General features: G+C 41.7%; 1 protein-coding gene across 1 annotated transcript in view; it reads right to left on the bottom strand.

Moving 5' to 3' along the window:
* The window catches only part of KIF17 (kinesin family member 17), a 28,052-nt gene extending 11,775 nt beyond the window's left edge, over positions 1-16,277 (bottom strand). Inside the window, exons 1-9 of the mRNA XM_067464138.1 lie at positions 15,490-16,277; positions 13,640-13,786; positions 12,130-12,231; positions 11,349-11,538; positions 9,320-9,772; positions 8,112-8,218; positions 6,419-6,566; positions 3,630-3,715; positions 2,851-2,990 (exon numbers count right to left, since the gene is read on the bottom strand). Coding sequence (XP_067320239.1) covers positions 2,851-2,990; positions 3,630-3,715; positions 6,419-6,566; positions 8,112-8,218; positions 9,320-9,772; positions 11,349-11,538; positions 12,130-12,231; positions 13,640-13,786; positions 15,490-15,720 — 1,604 coding nt within the window. The 5' untranslated portion in view covers positions 15,721-16,277. The remainder of the gene's footprint in view (positions 1-2,850; positions 2,991-3,629; positions 3,716-6,418; positions 6,567-8,111; positions 8,219-9,319; positions 9,773-11,348; positions 11,539-12,129; positions 12,232-13,639; positions 13,787-15,489) is intronic.
* Between the last annotated feature and the right edge of the window lie 5,555 nt (positions 16,278-21,832).

The following is a 21,832-nucleotide window of genomic DNA, read 5'->3' as shown; positions in this document are numbered from 1 at the left end:
ACTGAGACTAGGCTGGGGAAATTAATTTGCCACTGTTACCATGCTTCTCACAGAGTCATCTTTTATATAGAACTCCAAATTCTGGAATACTCCAAAATTGTCACCATGAATGGCTGAAATATTGACACCTTTGGTTTCTGATCATTCAGTGTGTACAAACTTTGTTTATTGCACCAAACTATTACAAATGATGTGTGAAATTCCCTTATGGCTATTTATAGAATCATAGAATCAAAGAATTGGAAGAGACCTCATGGGCCATCCAGTCCAACCCTCTGCCAAGAAGCAGGAATATTGCATTCAAATCACCCCTGACAGATGGCCATCCAGCTTCTGTTTAAAAGCTTCCAAAGAAGGAGCCTCCACCACATAGAAGATGTACTGTATATACTCGAGTATAAGCCTAGTTTTTCAGCCTTTTTTTTTAGGCTGAAAAAGTTCCCCTCAGCTTATACTTGAGTCAAGGTTATTTATTATTTTACTCTGTTATTATTATTATTTTAATTTCAGTTATTATTTTATTCTATTTATTATTATTACATTTATCATTTTACTATATTATTATACATTTATTATTTTATTGCATAATTGTCGTTATTGCTACATTCATTATTTTACTCTTTTTGTTGTTGTTGTTATGACATTTATTACGTTACTCTATTTTTATTGGAAGGATATGTAAGCACATTTACATTGAAGAAGATAAATAATCATTTAATCAGAGTTGGACAGTCTTATCTTAAATTACAATTTTTGTAAATATTCAAAAATATATAACCTACTGATTCCTCAATTAATGTAATTTAATTGGTATCTATTTTTATTTTGTAATTTACCCGTAGCAGCTGCATTTCCCACCCTCGAGTCAATCCGTTTTCTCAGTTTTTGGTGGTAAAATTAGGTTCCTTGGCTTATATTCGGGTCGGCTTATACTCGAGTATATATGGTATGTTAAAGATAAATGAATTTTGTGTATAGACTTGAGTACTATCTCTGAGATATCACATTATATACGTATATGCAAACATACAGGCAGTCCTCAACTTACGAACAAGATAGGTTCTGTAAGTTTGGTCTTAAGTTCAATTGGTATGTAAGTCGGTACAGTTAGATTTTTTAAGTGAAACTCTGACCATATATATATAGTAGCTGTGCCCGCCACGTCTTGCTGTGGCCAACCTTCCCTCCCTCTTTCTCACCTTCCTTCCCTTTTTTTTTTCTTCTCTCCTTACTTCCTTCTCTTCCTATTCACTTCCTTACCCCAATTTTCTTTACCTTCCTCTTTCTCCCCGTTCTTCCTTTTCTCCTATTCTTGGACTGCAACTCCCAGCAGTCCTTCTGATCTATCTATCTACCTATCTATCTATCTACCTACCTATCTCTGTGTAATATATCTATCAGGAGGAAATATGCAGGGATTGGGAGGCTCCCAAAGAGATCCAAGAAGAAAGCTTGCATCTTGGAAGCAGTGCATTTGGATCATCCTCCTCTTCTAAAGGGCCTGGTCTAGGGGATGCTGGGAGCTGTAGTCCAGAAGAGAGTGTCGATATGCTATTGTGTGTTTTGTTTGTCAGGGCGACTTGTTTTTGCCCATGCGCTGTAGTGTCTTTTTGCTTTTTTGGCTTTTAAGTCCCTTCTGCTGTGTTTTTCAGTGTTTTTATGAGTGATGGTCACTTGTTAGCCTGATAGGTATATTGTGTCCAAATTCGGTGTCAATTCGTCCAGTGGTTTTTGAATTATGTTAATCCCACAAACTAACATTATATTGTATTGTCGAAGGCTTTCATGGCCGGAATCACTGGGTTGTTGTAGGTTTTTCCAGGCTATATGGCCATGTTCTAGAGGCATTTTCTCCTGACGTTTCGCCTGCATCTATGGCAAGCATCTTCAGAGGTAGTGAGGTCTGTTGGAAGTAGGAAAATGGGTTTATATATCTGTGGAATGACCAGGGTAAGACAAAGGACTTTTGTCTGCTGGAGCTAGGTGTGAATGTTCCAACTGACCACCTTGATTAGCATTTAATGGCTTGGAAGTGCCTGGAGGGAATCTTTTGTTACATTATATTTTTACATTATATTGTTACATTATATTATATTATATGTTTTTATATTATATTGTTACATTATATTTTGTAACATTATATTTTTATTTATATAGATGCACTTTGGATAGCACAGTGGGGAAAAAACAAAGAGGGTTAACACTTCTGCATTTTGTTTTGCTGCCTGTGCCTTTGTTCAGGAGATTTCACCTCACTTTCTGCCCTTCTGATAATTGGATTTTGAAATATTTAGCTTGTTGTGGAAACAAGGATTGGTGAGAAAGCTTCAGCGGAAACACCTTTTCCCCATGAATTTTCTCTCCAAGTGATAGATTTGTCTCACTTCCTGTTGTCTCTTCCCTGTTCTTAACAATGAGTCATTTGTAAGTCAGATGTTTGTAACTTGGGGACTGCCTGTATTCCAAATTTTGGATAAGCTTTACACAACCTGTAGTTATGGGCAAGGATCACATCTGAATACTCTAGATTTAACCTGTTTATGTCTCTGTTTTATAACTCTCATGAGTCCATCTTCATCAACATAATACAACCTAGCTAAGAGGCTCCTGGCTTAACTATCTCTAGGAAATTGGATCCCTTGCGATGGATAATGGAGAATTACTTACTGAGGGGCTAATTCTATCATTGGCTATGTAGGGATGCTGGACTCCAACTGGAATGCTTCTCAGCTGTCTACCATCTGCTGCATCACTTAACAGCAATAACACTTATAATGCATACATTGTAATGGATTCAAAGTAATAGTCATGTGGCTGCAGCTCTCCCTCTATGTCATGATTATCACAGACCTGGCAAGCACTTGCTGCTGATCCACAGGCACTAGGAGTTGATCAGCAATGTCGGTTCCAGGTGTCCCCGGTCTGACTGTTTTCTCTGTGGGCTGGGCAGCTGGAGGAGCAGGATGCCCAACGGCTTCAGACTCCTGAGCCTAAGAGAAAAATGGAGGCAAGCATTTTGAACACACATAGTATCTGGATGGACTTATGTGAGGCTGATCTATACAGATTTTCCCCAGAATGTAAACACTATATCTCACCAGGCTCCCAAGAGAGAATACGAGCCTGCTGGAGCATTGTGCATCCAGTGGTTTCTCTCCATTATCATTGGTTTTTCAGCAGCCATATTTTAGTCTCTGACAGCCAGCTGCTGTACAAAGGTATGGGGAGAAGAAAGGGAGAGAAAACAATTTGCTCCCTAGGTGTGATCTGACATTGCTAGGCAATGGAGTATTTTTGTTGTGCCAAATCAGCAAAACTAAGGGACCCCCTTAATAATAATAATAATAATAATAATAATAATAATAATAATCTTTATTTATACCCCACCACCATCTCCCCAATGGGGACTCGGAGCGGCTTACATGGGGCCAAGCCCGGACAACATAAAAAACAAATAAAAACAACATCATCAAAGTGCATTAATAATAATAAAGTTAGTTTGGGGACCCCTAATCACAAATGGTAAATAACAATCAGACCCCCCCCCCCCCCGGTGCCATTTTAGAACTACATTTAATGGCCCTGTACAGTTATTTCATTTCTTGAAGGAAATTTATATTTCAGGATACCTTAGCTGATACATCGATCTTTTCTTCAGCTGGACCTGGAGATGAAAGGTCTTGGTCAGTCGCAACTTCCACTGATTGGCTGGTTACTAAAGAAAATAAAAGAAGTGATGACAAAACACGACACTTTCACCAGAAGACCTCCTAAGCTTGGAACATATATAGTCAGACTTCCACATTTGCTGGGGTTAGGGGTACAGGACTCTCGCAAAAGTGGGGGAAAAAACACGTATGAAAAAACTGCTACTTTTCTATCTGAAAATATATTTTTGAATTCTCTAATTCTCCAGCATGACTCTCCAGCATGACTCTAATTCTCCAGCATGACTCTCCCACTGGAGTCCCTAGAGTTCCAGAGAGGTGTTTTCTCTAGGCATCTCTAGATCACCCACCATGACTCTTTGGTTAACTTCTGGTTGAGGTCTGCCACAGAATTGCACTGCAGAACCTAGACATTCCTAAAGAGAACATTTTAACCAAATCTGTGAACCAAATCTGTAAAAGTCAACCCTGCAAATATGTAATTGTTTCGAAAGAGGGGTTTGAGAGTGGATTTGAGTGGTATGAGCTCATGTTTTTATATGTTTACTAACTTACACAAATTTTACTTGTCCTTTCAATAAAACTCATGGTGTGGTTTACCACAGAAGAGCTACAACAAAGATAGAGCCACAATTATGGCAAAATCTAAAACTAAGAAAAAGGAAGCGGCACCAGCAAAACTATTTTGAGAACAATTTTCTAGGATTGAACTAAATAAATGACGTATATGCAACTGTGTTTTTATTTTTTTTAAAGCCACAGACTACATACTGGGTCCCTCACCATCTGGACAGAGACTGTGATGTGAGGAAAAAGGATTTTTTTCTTTATCCCACACTCATAAAAACTGTTTCAAAAATTGGCTCCTCAGAGCAGAAGGTTCAGATGAATGAAGAAAATTCTTTAGATATCCTAAAGAGAAGCCATTTAGGATTTTTGCAGTCCAAACTGGCAACATGGATGTATCCTGACAAGAAATTAGAAGCAAATGGCACTGATAATGAGAGCAATGGTGGCAATGTGAGTTGATCAAATGAATCTAAGGAAGTGGTCCCCAAACTAAGGCCCGGGGGCCGGATACAGCCCTCCAAGGTCATTTACCTGGCCCTCGCTCAGGGTCAATCTAAGTCTGAAACGACTTGAAAGCACACAACAACAACAACAACAATCCTATCTCATCAGCCAAAAGCAGCCCCACACTTGAAATACGAATAAGTTAATATTTGTCAAAATTGTTCTTCATTTTAATTATTGTATTGTTTTTAAGTGTATTTTGAACTACAAATCAGATATGTGCAGTGTGCATAGGAATTCATTCATGTTTTTTTCAAATTATAATCCGGCCCTCCAGCAGTTTGAGGAACTGTGACCTGGCCTTCTGTTTAAAAAGTTTGAGGACCCCTGATCTAAGGGATTGCCTACATCACCAAAATAATCCAACTGCAATTCAGTTTGCCCCAGATCTGCCCTGGATTTTCTCTATTAGTGCCACATTTACCAATAATTGCTGTACTGAAATTGTACTGCTGTCCCATTTTTATTTCTCCTTCTTCAAAATGATTTTACATTGCCTTCCTTTCTACCATTACTACAGCCTTCCTGGCTAAACAATGTCCCGCAAACATCAATTGATGTCCCGCTTTGGCATCAATTGACTCCCATGGTTGGGCACCTAGTTTTGAGCAAGCAATCTCATCAGAATGGCTGGGAAGTTGTTTGGCTGGGAGGACATTTGCAGCCTGAACAGAAGGAAAGCCAGTGGCAAATCATTTTGGAAGAAGCTATTTGGCTGGGAAGGCAGCTGCAGTAGAAACAAAGCTTCGTTTACCCCTCCTTCCCAGCACAAAAAAAGAGGATCTTTAATATCACAAAACATATTCCAGCAAGTAACACTACACATTTTTAAAATATCAATGCTTGTCACCTAGTGGTTTGTTTTGTCCCACCCCCAAACCACCCTAATACAGCTGTACCAATACAGCAAAGCACAACAAAAGACCAAATTTTCCTGGAAAGGACAAAGTAAGAATTGAGTTTTACAATACTGCATTAAAGCAGTACTTCCATTGCTAAATGAGTTGTACATTAGGTGGCAGAATCAAGGCAGCCATGTTATGGGCATGCTTGTTTTTTAAAAATAAAATCAGTATAGACAAGCCCTTAGTCCGAATGCAAGGATCAACTTCTAGATGACTTTGATCAACCATTTAACAAATGTAAGGCAACATGAGAGACAAGACTGTATCTGACAGAATCCCATTTATCAGGAGTGCAGCAGATATTCTGGACCAGAAACCCCGCCAGCACAGGTATCAGTAAGGGATTATGGGAGTTACAGTCCAAAACGATGTCTCAATTCCTGCCCTGCATCAAAGGACCAGTCTTCCAGCAGTGCCTATGGGAATATATCAATCTAGAAAGCATACATCTCAAAACAATAGTTCCAAATCCCATCTCTTCTTGAGGAACTTTGCACATAATTTGAATCCTTTATTCTGAGATTGTTTACTGTTCTGATTATTTTCAGATTATTTTCAGAGAGAAATAGTGAAGGGTAAGGATGTTCTAGATCTCTGACTTCGAACTAGACTTCGAACTACTGAGCAACATCTCCAGAGTCAGAGATATCTTCACGCATGAGAACTTCAGGAATTTAAACTCTAAACTGAGTGCCTGAAAATAGGAATCCTGGTTTACATTATCTTTCGAATAAGATCCACTGGCTCTTTTTAAATCTGCCTCACTTCTACCTGCTTCTTTCTTGAGGTTCTCCTCTAAAGTATGGAACTTCTGTTCAAATGCATTTCTCAAGGCACTGATATCCTCTTCAAGTCGGACTCGAGATTCTTGTTCTGCTTCATAGTCAGCCTTCAGCCGGGCCAGTCGCTCCTCATACTCCTAGAAGAGTAGAGGAAGTTTGAAGAGTATTCAACATCCCATATAGTGAAAGGACCAAGGTAGTGATATCTCCAGCTCATCCCGTTTGGGTATCAGCCAGCACGTCAACAACTTAAATCAAGAAATAGTTTTCTAAGATCTACAGAGACAATTGCTGGAACACCTCAGCAAGCGAGAGTCCAAAAGTGGCAGGCTCAAACCCAGAATCTCAATCAATGGCTGATACCAAATGAGAGACTCCTTCCTGGGCACACAGAAAACTGGGCAACTTGGAAGGCACTGAACAGACTGCACTCTGGTACCATGAGATGCAGAGCCAACCTTAAGAAATGGGGCTACAAAGTGGAATCCACGATATGCGAGTGTGGAGAAGAGCAAACTACAGACCATCTGCTGAGTCTTGCCACATGCACCACCTGAGTCCTGCCACATGCACAATGGAAGACCTTCTTATTGTAACACCAGAGGCATTCCAAGTGGCCAGATACTGGTCAAAGGACATTTAATCAACTACCAAGCTTGCAAACTTTGTGTTTTGTTTGTTTGTTAAAAATACAATACAACTGTTTGGCTTGCTCCTGACACGATAAATAAACATCCCATATACCAACTCAAGGTCATAATTTCATGAGCTGGATGGCTTCATTCCTTTATTCATTTAGACAGTGAGATTTTGCTCATATGTACTGAAGAGATTTTTAAACCTTTGGGTTTTGCAAAGGCCCAACTTTAAGTCAGTCCTAAGGGCTAATTCCACTATAATCATGTAAGAATCAAGTCAGGTGTAGACAACACACGGCCAGCCAGAGGTTGTTGGACTGCACATTCCATCATCCTCTCTGTATCAACCACTGCAGAGAGATTATGGGAACTGTAGTCCAAGAAGTTATATAAGATCACAGGTTGCCCACCTGTGTATCAAGCAGCAAGAAAATAGATAATTACATTTAAAGGGACCTAGTGGGAGAAATTAGGAACATCCAAGAATTGAGGGGACTTTTAGTAATAATGTATGCCAATATTCTAAGTAGGGTTCAATAGGTCAGCTCACAAAGTCCAATAACCAAAGATAGCCAGGAATGCCTTAAAAAGTTAATTAACTTAAGATGACCTACACCAGTTAAAACAAACAGTTAAAAATTACCAGTATGCAAAAATGTGAAAGTTAAAGCATCATAAAATTTGAAATGGTTGAAAACAAAACTTTGAGAAATCAAAGACCTGTCATAATTAAAGGGTTAGGGTAGGTTTCATATCTCTTATCTGGAAATCTGAACTATTCTATAATCCCAAATTATCCACATGGATGGCTGAGACAGTGACATCCTTGCTATTTCTGATGGTTCAATGGATATACAACTGGTTTCATACATAGAATTATTTACTTAGGTCCAATCTCTGATATAGAACAATACAAATACACATATTTAAAAATCTGGGGGAGGGGAGTAGGGTGCCTATGAGACATGCCAGAAAAGAAACACTTCTAGTTTTAGGCTACTGTATAGTAAACTCCAACCATAATATTTGTTGTGATTAACTTACTTCTCGGATTTTCTGTTTCTCTTTCTCAACATCTACTTGGGATTCCAGAGAAGGTTCTGTCTTCACCTCAGGTTTAGCAACTTCAGAAGGTAAAAGCAGAGACAGTTCTGCCAAGACAGGAAAGAAAACACATAATTTAGAAGGACTGCAGTGTACTCCTTTGATGACAGAGACTGGGCCTAGCGGCCAAGCTGTGCTGCTAATCTCTTCCTGAAATTCCGAAGGATTTTATTTTCAAATAGTATGGCATGTTATATATTTTTCCAAGCACTGTTTTATCGATCGATCAATAGATAGATGCTGAAGAGAAAGAAAAGGAAAATTGTATTGTCGAAGGCTTTCATGGCCGGAATCACTGGGTTGTTGTAGGTTTTTTCGGGCTATATGGCCATGTTCTAGAGGCATTCCCTCCTGACGTTTTGCCTGCATCTATGGCAAGCATCCTCACTACCTCTGAGGATGCTTGCCATAGATACAGGCGAAACATCAGGAGAGAATGCCTCTAGAACATGGCCATATAGCACGAAAAAACCTACAACAATCCAAAAGGAAAATTGGATTAATGGCTCAAAAAACAAATGAAAAAAACTTCACCAACTACACCAACATTGAGAGGTCTTCTGATAGGAAGGAGCACATGAGAAGGGGAAATCTAGCCAATTTCTCCCATTTTTGCTCCTTATCTCTACTGTAGAAACAGTATGCATTTCCTATATATATATATATGTGTGTGTGTGTGTGTGTGTGTGTATATATATATTATATATAGAAACAGATTCAAAACAAGTCAATGAAAACATTTGTAAGCTGAATTTAAATGTGCAAAACCATGCTAACCGGCACTTTGTAGTGTTGAACAACTATAAGTCCCACCTTCCCCATCCAGCACTGGCTGCGCCAGCTAGAAGTATCAAAAGTGACAATTTATCATACCAGGAGGGTGCCAATTTAGAGAAAGATGTTCTAATCCTTTTGGTTTGGGAAGGGGAAAACTTCTCTGTCCTTAGATTAAGAAGTTATCACTGTTGATACTCATACAGCCTTTCCCCAGCAAGTAAGTTTTATTTATTTATATATTTACTTTATTTATACTCCGCCCTTCTCTCCGTAAGGATTCAAAATGGCTAACAACCACACAATTTGGTGACAGTTTAAAACAAATACAAAAATTAAGGCAATAAATGTAAGCATCGATTCAATGACCCTACCTTGACAGCTGCTGCTGTTCTGCTGCTGTGCCAAGATTGCCTTCAACTTCTTGATTTCCTCCTGGTACTCCCTCAGCAGAGCGTCCTTGGGATCCTCATTAATGCAAGGCTTGTTCTTGATGTTTTTTGCCCGGTGAGCATACCGCAAGGTGCTCAGAGACTCATCATAGTTGTTGTCAGCAGGAGACAGACAGGCTATCATGAGTGTCTTAGTGTTGCCTCCGAGAGAGTCCTGCAGCACCCGGGTCAGTTTGGAGTCTCGGTAGGGAACGTGCTTGCTCCGCCCATCCGCTAGAGCCGAGATGACATTGCCTAGTGCTGAGAGGGACAGGTTGATTTTCGTAGCTTCTTTGAGGCGCTCACCAACAGCCCCGGTTTTGGATTGTCTCTCACTCCCAGCCAGGTCCACCAGGTTGAGCTTTGCAGCCCTCAGGTAATCTTGCCCTCTCTCATCTGCAAAGGAAGAATGAGTTCGGAAAAGAAGAGGATGCATTTCCTGGACCATTCAGAGCAGACTTCCCTTCTAGGTGCACTAAGCAGTACTCAAATATATGTTGAAGGCATGAGGTTGGGGAAAGCTGTGCTTGATTTCCTCAGAGTTTAAGATTACATATTTCTCAGCAATGAGATGTTGATGCTGTACATCGTTCTACTTTGTTCTGTCACAGACCCCACTATGATATTGTAAGAGATCCTGAAGCGCTTTTTCATTTTAATGTTTATAATCTGTCATATGGCTTCCATTATATTGTATGGCCCCAAAAATGTTGCTTACTAAGGTGTCCTCTTCTCTATGAAGGTGCACAGTACTCAAAGCCAGTGAAGTTATTTTGACACATGTGGCAAAAATCTCACAATCACACCTCTCCATCCTCAATAACGAACAACCTGGTGATCTGCCATATGAGAAAAATGTCTCTCTGCCTAACAATAAGGCTGCCTCTGACTTGAAACAAAATATTTCAGGATAGCCTTCTCCTTTCACATCATAAGATAGTAAGAGCTATTTTGAGCAAGTACAAGCATGCTACCTTCATCCCTCCCTTCTCTGCTTTTGTTTCCTTCACATGAAGAGTGACCATCTGTTGTGGGCAGCCATATCCATACATGGAGGCTTTTCTTGTAATTACAACCCTAAACTTGATTCTGGATCAAATGGAGAATCCTCATGGATATTAGAGGCTCTCGATTACAGAAACTTTTCATCTGGAGGGGTGACAAAAATGAGGGTATGTAGTGGACTTAGCATATGAGTGTCTACTTCATCTCGTAACATGTGAAAAATAAAGTTGGTCTTCCATATTTGCATGGTGAAGTTTTGCAGATTTGATCATTCACAGATCTGATTAATATGTTCCTTCTAGGAATCTCTAGGTCAGCTGAAAGTTGACAACACTTACCCTGACTTAGAAATCTCCTATAGAGATGTTCTCTTAGGTAAAATATAGATTTGTTTTTTCCCCTCTGTTAAAATCCCCGAATGTGTCTAATAAATTCTATAGCTGTAGAAAATTAGTTCGATTCTGAGAAGAATTAGATGAGATCTCTGTTTGTACATTCCCCTTTTATCCACTAAGAAACTTCCTTCATTATAAAATAATTATGTATCATGTTTCTAGTTGAGCTAGGACTCCAGTGGAAAGGAATTGTTAACTTTGAGAAACATGACTTCCATGAATGCTAGATTCCATATTTTTAACCTTCTGTTCATAGAATCATAGAATCATAGAGTTGGAAGAGACCTCATGGGCCATCCAGTCCAACCCCCTGCCAAGAAGCAAGAATATTGCATTCAAAGCACCCTTTACAGATGGCCATCCAGCCTCTGCTTAAAAGCTTCCAAAGAAGTGGCCTCCACCACACTCCGAGGCAGAGAGTTCCACTGCTGAACGGCTCTCACAGTCAGGAAGTTCTTCCTCATGTTCAGATGGAATCTCCTTTCTTGTAGTTTCCAGTCTTTAACAAAATTACTCCAACCTCCATCCCATCACATTTAGCCCACCCTACTTTAATAATATTCCACTTTTACCTACAACGTAGATCTCCATGTTGATGGTGAAGATGGAGTGGGATCGGGAGGAGTCTTTGTTCATGAGGGTGTAGCCCACAGCACGGTTTCGCCAGCCTGTCTCCATGATGCGCTCGCACTGGGCAATGCTATGCACAGTGTGCTGAGAGAGGCCCTTCACAAAAACACCTTTCTCTGGATGCTCCTTCAGCTACAAGGGTCACCACGGAAACAAGATAATCATAGGCATCAATAGAAGAAAAATCTGAATTATGAAAGGATGGCCAAAATACTTAAGGGCTATTTTTCAAGAAGAAAGCTATCATAGCCCCAAATAGACAAATGCTCTACCAACTGGTATCTATCCTAATATAGACCAGATCATACCTCTGATCTATGAGTCAAAGTTTTGCTCTCATTCTGTATCCATGAATCTCAGGATTCCAGCCTTTAAAACTCCAGCAAGTCAACTTTGCCTCAAATTGCAATACCCATCATCCTGATATGGAACAACATTTGAATCTATGGAAGTAGGGTGCCTATGAGACATGCCAGAAAAGAAAGCATTCACTGTGAGGGCCTAGAAGAAATGTATTGGTGCTGACGTAACATGTCAGGTACCGAACTTCTCAAAGTAAGTTCCAATCATTAGCTTCAAACTGGCAATCATAATTTTTTTGTATAATTACACCATAGGTCATTGGGTCTACCATAAACTGTCAGCATTTTGGTTTCTAGAATTTATTTGGGGGTATTTTTTACTTCAAACTAACATCCTGTCTGTCAGGTGTATGATCCTTACCTCAAGCTTTTGTTTGGTGTTAGGACCAAGGAGGTCTCGGATCTCTTCATTATAGATCTCCAAGTAAGATGCCCTCACCAAAAACTTGGCGTTTTCTGCACACTGAAAAAACAATAACAAATACTTATGAAGCTCCCAGTCTGACATTTCCCTCAGGAAGGTCCATTTTCTACATCTAATGTACACTTGGACATAGTTTTCATTGACTCTGTGTCTAGTCAGTCTTTTCCAGTTCTGACTGCATCTGGGATCTCATCAGATGCAGTCATTGAATGAACTTTCATATAAAACACCACCTCCAACATCCCTACATCAAGAAAGCTAGCATGTAAGGGCAATTCTTATCCATTCCTTCAGCCAGATGATTACATCAATATACTAGCTTCTTGCCTAGCCTTCTCTCTATGATGTTAGTTCACTCCATTAAGTGATTTATTTTTCCTGTTTCCTCTTTTAGAATTCCTCTGTATTGACTACATTTTCGAACATCTTGCTCAAAACTGTCTGGTTATATGAAGGAAGCTTACAGACAGACAGGAAAGTGGTGGCCTGAAAAGCTAACACATATCTTACAGCTAATGAATATCCAACTATCAATAATCTACTTTCACGTTTTCAAATTACACATTTTATTGAGCAATCCCACAGACAAAGCTAGCCAAAAATATTTAGATATCTGAACAGGAAATCCAACCTTAGATGGATAACCAAACCAATGCAGCAGTCGATATTAAGTCTCTAATCAACCATGAAATGATATTGATCTTTTTATTTCCTCACTGCATTTATATTACGTCTCATCTCCAAGGAGGCTTTCTCTCTCTCCATTTTATCCTCACAATAATAATCCTGCAGGGTAGATCAGGTGGAGAGAAAGTAACAGGCTCAAAGCTAAACAGCAAGTTTCAGAGCTCAAGAGGCCCCAATCTAACACTGTAAGGATACTTCTATTCCACACAGCCATATAACCCAGAATATCAAGGCAGAAAATCCTACAATATCTGCTTTGAACTGGGTTATCTGAGCCCACACTGCCATATATTCCAGTTCAAAGCAGATTATCTGGGATTTTATTCAGTCGTGTAGAAGGGGCCTGAGTTGGGCACTACAGTGTTGCTCCAGATATAGGGCAGAACCATTTGGCTTAGTGGATTGTTCACCCTGCCGAATATTCTGGGTTAGCATTCTCTAAATTATCTTCCAGTTCTGATTTAAATGTTGGCCTAGTACTGATATGATGATTAAGCCATGGGTTCATGTGTTCCCATCTCCCCTGGGGCTCTTATCGCTGCTTCCTCATATGTGGTAACCATAGTTGCTGAGAATGTTGTGTTTCAATCATGTAAAGCGAAAAGAGGGTTCAGAATTCTCTTCCTGTAAAATGCCATCTGTGATGCCTGGCCAATTTTAACTAAATCACAGTCTACCCCAAGACCTCTTCAAACATCAATTAGAAATGATAGCACAAAAAGTACAGGGGATCAGACATGTTTTCTGTGCAATTGCATACCTGTACACTCTCAAATAAGTGTTCAAAAGCTCTCGGAATAATGCCCTTCTGGGAAAATGGCTCCAGGACCCCTTGCATGGTAAAGGACTTTCCACTGCCTGTCTGCCCATAAGCAAAGATGGTACCATTGTAGCCTTCTGTAACCCCCTGGAAAATAATAACAATAACAAGAATCCAGAAAAAAAATCATAATCATAGTGGTTTTTCAGCTTAGTTTCTACTTGTAGCATCACAAGCACAATCTGAAAACAAATTAAACAAAAGCATCCAGTCTGAAATCTTCAACATGATGTTTAAGCTCTGTTTGTACATTTTATCAGAAAAAGTACTATATAAACAGTTTTCCAATGATGATGAGAAGCTATAGGGTTTTGGTGGTTATCAGGAAATGGTGTCTTGTGAAAAGATTGTAGGGCATCAATAGAATTTGGGGATACCATATTTCATTGGATAATAGTCACCATTGCATAATAGTTGCACCCCAAATTTGGGGGTATTGATTTCAGTATTTCTGTTTTCCTTGCATAATAGTCACACACTTGATCTGCTTGCTCACCCTCCCTCCCAAAGATCCACCCTCCAACTCTCCCACACATTCACCCTTACACTTCTGGTTGCTTCTTGCGGCAACACCAGAGGCACTCCAAGTGGCCAGATACTGGTCAAAGGACATTTAATCAACTACCAAGTTTGCAAGATTTGTGTTTTTTTTATCTATTTGTTTGTTTTGTTCTGTTAGAAATGTAACACAATGGTCTGGTTGCTGATGACACGATAAATAAATACCCTTACACTCACTCACCTTCTCACACACTCACTCGGTCACTGACTATCCCCTCCAAGAACACCGTTTCAGGCTGTTCTCAAGTTGTTTTCAACATTGTTCTATTTTAAAAATTACTGTCTTGGAACGAAACAAAAAAAATATTTTCTTCCTTGCGTAATAGCTGCATTTTAAAAAAATGAAAAAGTGTGACTATTATGCGACAAAATACGGTATTTATTTATGAACATACAGGTGAAGATATGATTTGTGCCTCAGGGTAGTGAATATTTGGCTATCCATTGCCTCCTTTGCCTTTGGCATTGCTGAGTGCTAGTTCTGGAAGGACCAAAAACACAATTTCTTATATAAACCCATACATTACAATGTCTCCAGACAGGAAGGAGAGGAAAAGTCATTGTATCCAGACCTTTGTTGTTCATTAAGCAATACAGTCATTAAGAACCATACGCTAACAAAAAGGGACCCCTGCTAAACTAAATTTGTCAAATTAGATGGATAATATCATCAGTCTGTGGGAAAAATACAGAAGTTGGAAAGACAAAGGTCCCTTCCACACAGCTGAATAAAGTCCCACACAATCTGCTTTGAACTAGGATATATGGCAGTATGGACTCAGATAACCCAGTTCAAAGCAGATATTGTGAATTATTCAGCTTTGATATTCTGAGTTATAAGGCTGTGTGGAAGGGCCTACAGCTCAAGCCTCAATCCCAAAATAGAATGAAGACCCTGCAAGAAATTCTCAGGTTTCATGACAATTTCTGTAAGAGAGGAAACAGGAGCTCGTATAATAGCTTATAGGGAAGGACTACAGAACCTTTCATCTGCCAGGAATCTCATCCTGTATGGGCAAGGATAAGGGATTGTAGAAGTTAAGGCCCAATGAAGAAGGGATGTTGTGCTGTTGGAGAATCTTTAGCTTGATTTTGGTACTATTGTGCTTCAGAAGGCAGTTATGGTAAAAACACTCTGGAACGATAATGCTAATTGAGAATGGTAGCAGGTAAAGAGAAAGACATTTATAACAGTAGATTGGAAATTACTTGCAGTCAGCTACACTCACCTCGATGAGTGGGTACGCAATTTCATTATAGATCTCTTCTGTGTTCTGGTCTATGTAATATGCCCCATCAAAGGTGAACTGTTTTGGGGGGTCGTCTGAAGCATATGGGTTATGAATGAAGCACTGGCCACGGGTGCTGTCCATACTGACTACCATCTTGCAGCCAATCTGCTTCTCGCGCTCATTCAGAGGCCGGCAACGCACAATCACTTTCACCGCCTCCGAGGCCATAATCCAGACCCACAAACTTGTGCTGGGAAAACTGGCTGGCAAAACACGATGCTTCCAGCACAGCAGCAAACAAAACTACTCAATCCAAATAAGTGTTATAAAAAAGATGTCAGGAGGGAAAGGCAGATTGTAGGCAGTTTACTGTCCTCTTCGACAACTGGCAGGCTGTGCTTTGTCTGGCAGCAAAACGGCTTGTTTTGGATGGGAAAGATTCATACAGGGGATGTGTGATCCTAACAAGGCAGTGCAGTGATCCTAAATATGTGATTTAAACAAAACTAGTGGTAAGCTTTACTAGGAGAAGTAGCAGGTGTGAGGCAGTGGGATACAATAATAAAGGGGGGCACAAGCCATGGGAAAGATTCGTACAGGGAATGTGTGATCCTAACAAGACAGTGCAGTGATCCTAAATATGTGATCTAAACAAAACTAGTGGCAAGCTTTACCAGGAGAAGTAGCAGGTGTGAAGCAGTGGGGTACAATAATAAAGGGGGGCACAAGCCATGGGAAAGATTCGTACAGGGGATGTGTCGTCCTAACAAGGCAGTACGGTGATCCTAAATATGTGATCTAAACAAAACTAGTGGCAAGCTTTACCAGGAGAAGTAGTAGGTGTGAGGCACTGGGGTACAATAATAAAGGGGGACACAAGCCATGGGAAAGATTCGTACAGGGAATGTGTGGTCCTAACAAGGTAGTGGGGTGATCCTAAATATGTGATCTAAACAAAGCTAGTGGCAAGCTTTACCAGGAGAAGTAGCAGGCGTGAGGCAGTGGGGTACAATAATAAAGGGGGGCACAAGCCATTGGAAAGATTCGTACAGGGAATGTGTGGTCCTAACAACGCAGTGCGGTGATCCTAAATATGTGATCTAAACAAAACTAGTGGCAAGCTTTACCAGGAGAAGTAGCAAGTGTACGGGGAATGTGTGGTCCTAACAAGGTAGTGCGGTGAACCTAAATATGTGATCTAAACAAAGCTAGTGGCAAGCCTTACCAGGAGAAGTAGCAGGTGTGAGGCAGTGGGGTACAATAATAAAGGGGGGCACAAGCCATGGGAAAGATTCGTACGGGGAATGTGTGGTCCTAACAAGGCAGTGCGGTGATCCTAAATATGTGATCTAAACAACGCTAGTGGCAAGCCTTACCAGAAGTAGCAGGCGTGAGGCAGTGGGGTACAATAATAAAGGGGGGCACAAGTCATGGGAAAGATTCGTACAGGGGATGTGTGGTCCTAACAAGGCAGTGCGGTGAACCTAAATATGTGATCTAAACAAAGCTAGTGGCAAGCCTTACCAGGAGAAGTAGCAGGTGTGAGGCAGTGGGGTACAATAATAAAGGGGGGCACAAGCCATGGGAAAGACTCGTACGGGGAATGTGTGGTTCTAACAAGGCAGTGCGGTGATCCTAAATATGTGATCTAAACAACGCTAGTGGCAAGCCTTACCAGAAGTAGCAGGCGTGAGGCAGTGGGGTACAATAATAAAGGGGGGCACAAGCCAAGTGAAAGGAGGAGGGCTCCTCCTTTGTTCTGGGAAGGCAATGGTGTTTGGGATGTTGTGGAGGTTTTCCTGGCAGAATGAGGCAGTGGGATCTTGCAAAGACTGTGTTCCTTACCCTAGTTTTGTGGAGAAAGTTTGCTAAGAAACTAGCATGACCCCACTAAGGGCTTAACACAGAGTGCTGAGATTAGAAGCTGTGGCCTTTAAGTGTGGAGGGGAAGAGGTATAGAGGATGCAGTCCCAAGATTAGCTAGTGGAAAGCTTTACCAGGAGAAGTAGCAGGTGTGAGGCAGTGGGGTACAATAATAAAGGGGGGCACACGCCGTGAAAGATTTGTACAGGGAATGTGTGGTCCTAACAAGGTAGTACGGTTATTGGCTTTACAGCGACAACTAAACTAGAATATTAAGGCCACCTTTACCAAGAACATCTAGCAACTGGCTTCCATGCACAAATACGAGATGGCCACAAAGCCCAGAGAAGCCATAGTCCAATATAGAACAGTGAGATGTGCGTGCACAGGGACTTCTGTGGGAGTGAAGAAAAGTGGCAGCAAATGAGTGTTGTGGTCACCTTGATGCTCTGGAACTTTAGGGGCAATTTCTCCTATGGAACCAGAACCATTAAGGGATGTACTGAGGACAGAAGAGAAATGACTATCAGAGGGCCTCAAAGCCCTGGCTAAATTAGACCCACCTCCCTTCAACACATCTTGGAAGTGGGCTACAGGGACAGGAAAGGGTGCCCTAGAATCCTCACTCAGCTTTTAGGGAAAAGAGAGCCAGAAAGGCATGGAGAGGGGTGTGGGGATGGAGAGCCTGGCATTTTCTGTCTACTGAGGGAAGAAGGAAGGACAAGTTCAGAGGGTGCGCCCTGGCACTGAAAGAATGTTGCCTGGCAACGCCAAAGAGGGAAGAGGCCTGCAGGTAAGGCCTGGGGGCGGGGCTTCGACCACTGAGCAGGTCACGTGGTGGCCCCTAACCGTCCCCTCGAGGCGGCAGCTCCTGACCTCGTGAAGACAAAGCAGACCTCTCCTTCCCAGCCACGGCGTCCGCGTGCTGCGTCCCCGTTGCCCCTGGCAACCAGGGAGCGTCGCTCAGCTTCCTCACTGCAAGTGGTAGGCAATGTCGCACAATTACTCGGCTCATTCTCGGGCGAAAAAACACCGCCAGGTCCTTTCGGAGGTTGTGTTTCAAAGCCAGCTGTGAGGCCGCTTCTACACAGCTGTATAAAGTCCACACTGAACTGGATTATAGGAGTCTTACAGTTTGGAAGAACAATAGTTTGACCACATGTATCAAACTCAAGACCTATATTGACAAGCTGGAATGTGTCCAGAGGAGGGCGACTAAAACAATCAAGGGTCTGGAGAACAAGCCCTATGAGGAGCGGCTTAAACAGCTGGGCATGGTTAGCCTGAAGAAGAGAAGGCTGAGAGGGGATATGATAGCCATGTCTATATAGAATCATAGAGTTGGAAGAGACCTCATGGGCCATCCAGTCCAACCCCCTGCCAAGAAGCAGGAATAATGCATTCAAATCACCCCTGACAGATGGCCATCCAGCCCCTGTTTAAAAACTTCCAAAGAAGGAGCCTCCACCACACTCCGGGGCAGAGAGTTCCACTGCTGAACGGCTCTCACAGTCAGGAAGTTCTTCCTCATGTTCAGATGGAATCTCCTCTCTTGTAGTTTGAAGCCATTGTTCCGCGTCCTAGTCTCCAGGGAAGCAGAAAACAAGCTTGCTCCCTCCTCCCTGTGGCTTCCTCTCACATATTTATACATGGCTATCATATCTCCTCTCAGCCTTCTCTTCTTCAGGCTAAACATGCCCAGTTCCCTAAGCCGCTCCTCATAGGGCTTGTTCTCCAGACCCTTGATCATTTTAGTCGCCCTCCTCTGGACACATCCCAGCTTGTCAATATCTCTCTTGAATTGTGGTGCCCAGAATTGGACACAATATTCCAGGTGTGGTCTAACCAAAGCACAATAGAGGGGTAGCATTACTTCCCTAGATCTAGACACTATGCTCCTATTAATGCAGGCCAAAATCCCATTGGCTTTTTTTGCCGCCACATCACATTGTTGGCTCATGTTTAACTTGTTGTCCACGAGGACTCCAAGATCTTTTTCACACGTACTGCTCTCGAGCCAGGCATCCCCCATTCTGTATCTTTGCATTTCGTTTTTCCTGCCAAAGTGGAGTATCTTGCATATCTATATCTATATCTGTATAAATGCTCTGTGCATAATGAGTACCTTAAAAACAAAAGAAACAATGAACGAAATCACACCAAATTTGGCAACAAAACGTCTCACAATACACGGAGTGACCATCACTCAAAAAATTATGATTTTGTCATTTGAGAGTTGTAGTTGCTGGGATGTATAATTCACCTACAATCAAAGAGCGTTCTGAACTCCATCAACGATGGAATTGAACCAAACTTGGCACACAGAACTCTCATGACCAACAGAAAATACTGGAAGTGTTTGGTGGGCATTGACCTTGAGCTTGGGAGTTGTAGTTCACCTACATCCAGAGAGCACTGTGGACTCAAACAATGATGGATCTGGACCAAACTTGGCACAAACACTCAATACCCCAAAATATGAACACAGATGGAGTTTGGGGGGAAATAGACCTTGACATTTGCGAGTTGTAGTTACTGGGATGTATAGTTCACCTACAATCAGCATTCTTAACCCCACCGATGACAGAATTGGGGCAAACTTCCCACACAGAACCCCCATGACCAACATCCAGTCCTACTCCCTTCACCAGGGCAAGAAAACGTAACCAAAGCCCTCCTGACAAAGAGTCATCCAGCCATAGATATAGATAGATAGGATTCACACACACAGAGATATAGTATTATAGATGTGAAAGGAACCCCTAAAGAAGGACAATTATATGTTGCGTGTTCCTGATTAGGCAAACCAGACATTCTCCACATCAACACTGACAAGAAACAGCAAGAAATACTGTTTACTCACAAGCATAAAGAAATTACATATATTACACTTTCTCTTTACATTATTTTGCAGATCACCAGACTGGGCCACAGCAACGCGTGGCAGGTGGGCAGCTAGTAATGTATAAATACGTGAGAACGAACGAACTCCTAGAACGATTCCATCAGCGCTGCCTCCGGAAAATCCTGCAAATCTCTTGGGAAGACAAGTGGAAAAATGTCAGCGTGCTGGAAGAAGCAAAGACCACCAGCATCGAAGCAATGGTCCTCCGCCATCAACTCCGCTGGACAGGCCACATTGTCCGGATGTCCCACCACCGTCTCCCAAAGCAGTTGCTCTACTCTGAACTCAAGAACGGAAAACGGAATGTGGGTGGGCAGGAAAAGAGATTTAAAGATGGGCTCAAAGCCAACCTTAAAAACTCTGGCATAGACACTGAGAACTGGGAAGCCCTGGCCCTGGAGCCCTTCAGCTGGAGGTCAGCCGTGACCAGAAGTGCTGCAGAATTTGAAGAGGCACAAATGGAGGGTGAAATTATTATTATTATTATTAAACTTTATTTGTACCCCGCTAGCATCTCCCGAAGGACTCGATGCGGCTTACAAAGGCCAAGGCCTCAACACAACAACAACATAACAACAACAATATAATTCAGAGCAAATTAAAAACATAAAGCAATAACAAACACTACACCATTACGCAGTAAAAACCAGGGCCGGGCCAGTGATGGGTACAGATTAAAAAAGTGCTGGGTGTGACAGGTGGTATGTTGGATTTCTGGGCAAGTGCAGTGTGCAGAGAGTCTTAAACTCTAATAAAGTGCTTCTGGGACATAGTGCTGAAAGAGAGAAACGTGCCAAGAGGAAGGCGCCAACCCCAACCGAGACCGCCTTCTACCTGGAAACCAATGCAGGTCAAGAATAGAGCTCCACAGTCACCTACGGACCCACCAGAATACTGATCCTGGAAGACTATCCTACTCGGCCAATGAGGGATCACCTAAGTAAGTAAGTAAGTAAATACTTGAGTGGAAGTCACAGGGAAGAGGGAGCAAGCTTGTTTTCTGCTTCCTTGGAGACTAGGACACGGAACAATGGCTTCAAACTACAAGAAAGGAGATTCCATCTGAACATTAGGAAGAATTTCCAGACTGTGAGAGATGTTCAACAGTGGAACTGTGTGCCCTGGGCCTGGAGTGTGGTGGAGGCTTCTTCTTTGGAAGCTGGATGGCCATCTGTCGGGGATGCTTTGAATGCAATTTTCCTGCTTCTTGGCAGGGGGCTGGACTGGATGGCCCATGAGGTCTCTTCCGATTTTATGATTCTATGACAGATGACTTTTACTATATTTGTGTATTTTAAGAAAACCTTAATAAAGAATATAATAAAAAAACTACAAATCTCAGAAGCCTACAGCACTGAACCAGTTAAGGTGCATCTCTTCCAGCATTGACTACCAGCATTGAAGCGCCATCCGCCATCAACTCTGCTGGACCAGCCACATTATCCGGATGCCTGACTACCGTCTCCCAAAGCAGTTGCTCTACTCCAAACTCAAGAATGGAAAACGGAATGTTGGTGGACAGGAAAAGAGATTTAAAGATGGGCTCAAAGCCAACCTTAAAATCTCTGGCAT

The sequence above is a fragment of the Anolis sagrei genome, chromosome 2 (genome assembly GCF_037176765.1).
Source record: "Anolis sagrei isolate rAnoSag1 chromosome 2, rAnoSag1.mat, whole genome shotgun sequence".
NCBI classification, from domain to species: Eukaryota; Metazoa; Chordata; class Lepidosauria; order Squamata; family Dactyloidae; genus Anolis; species Anolis sagrei.
This window is presented reverse-complemented; position numbering and strand designations above follow the sequence as displayed.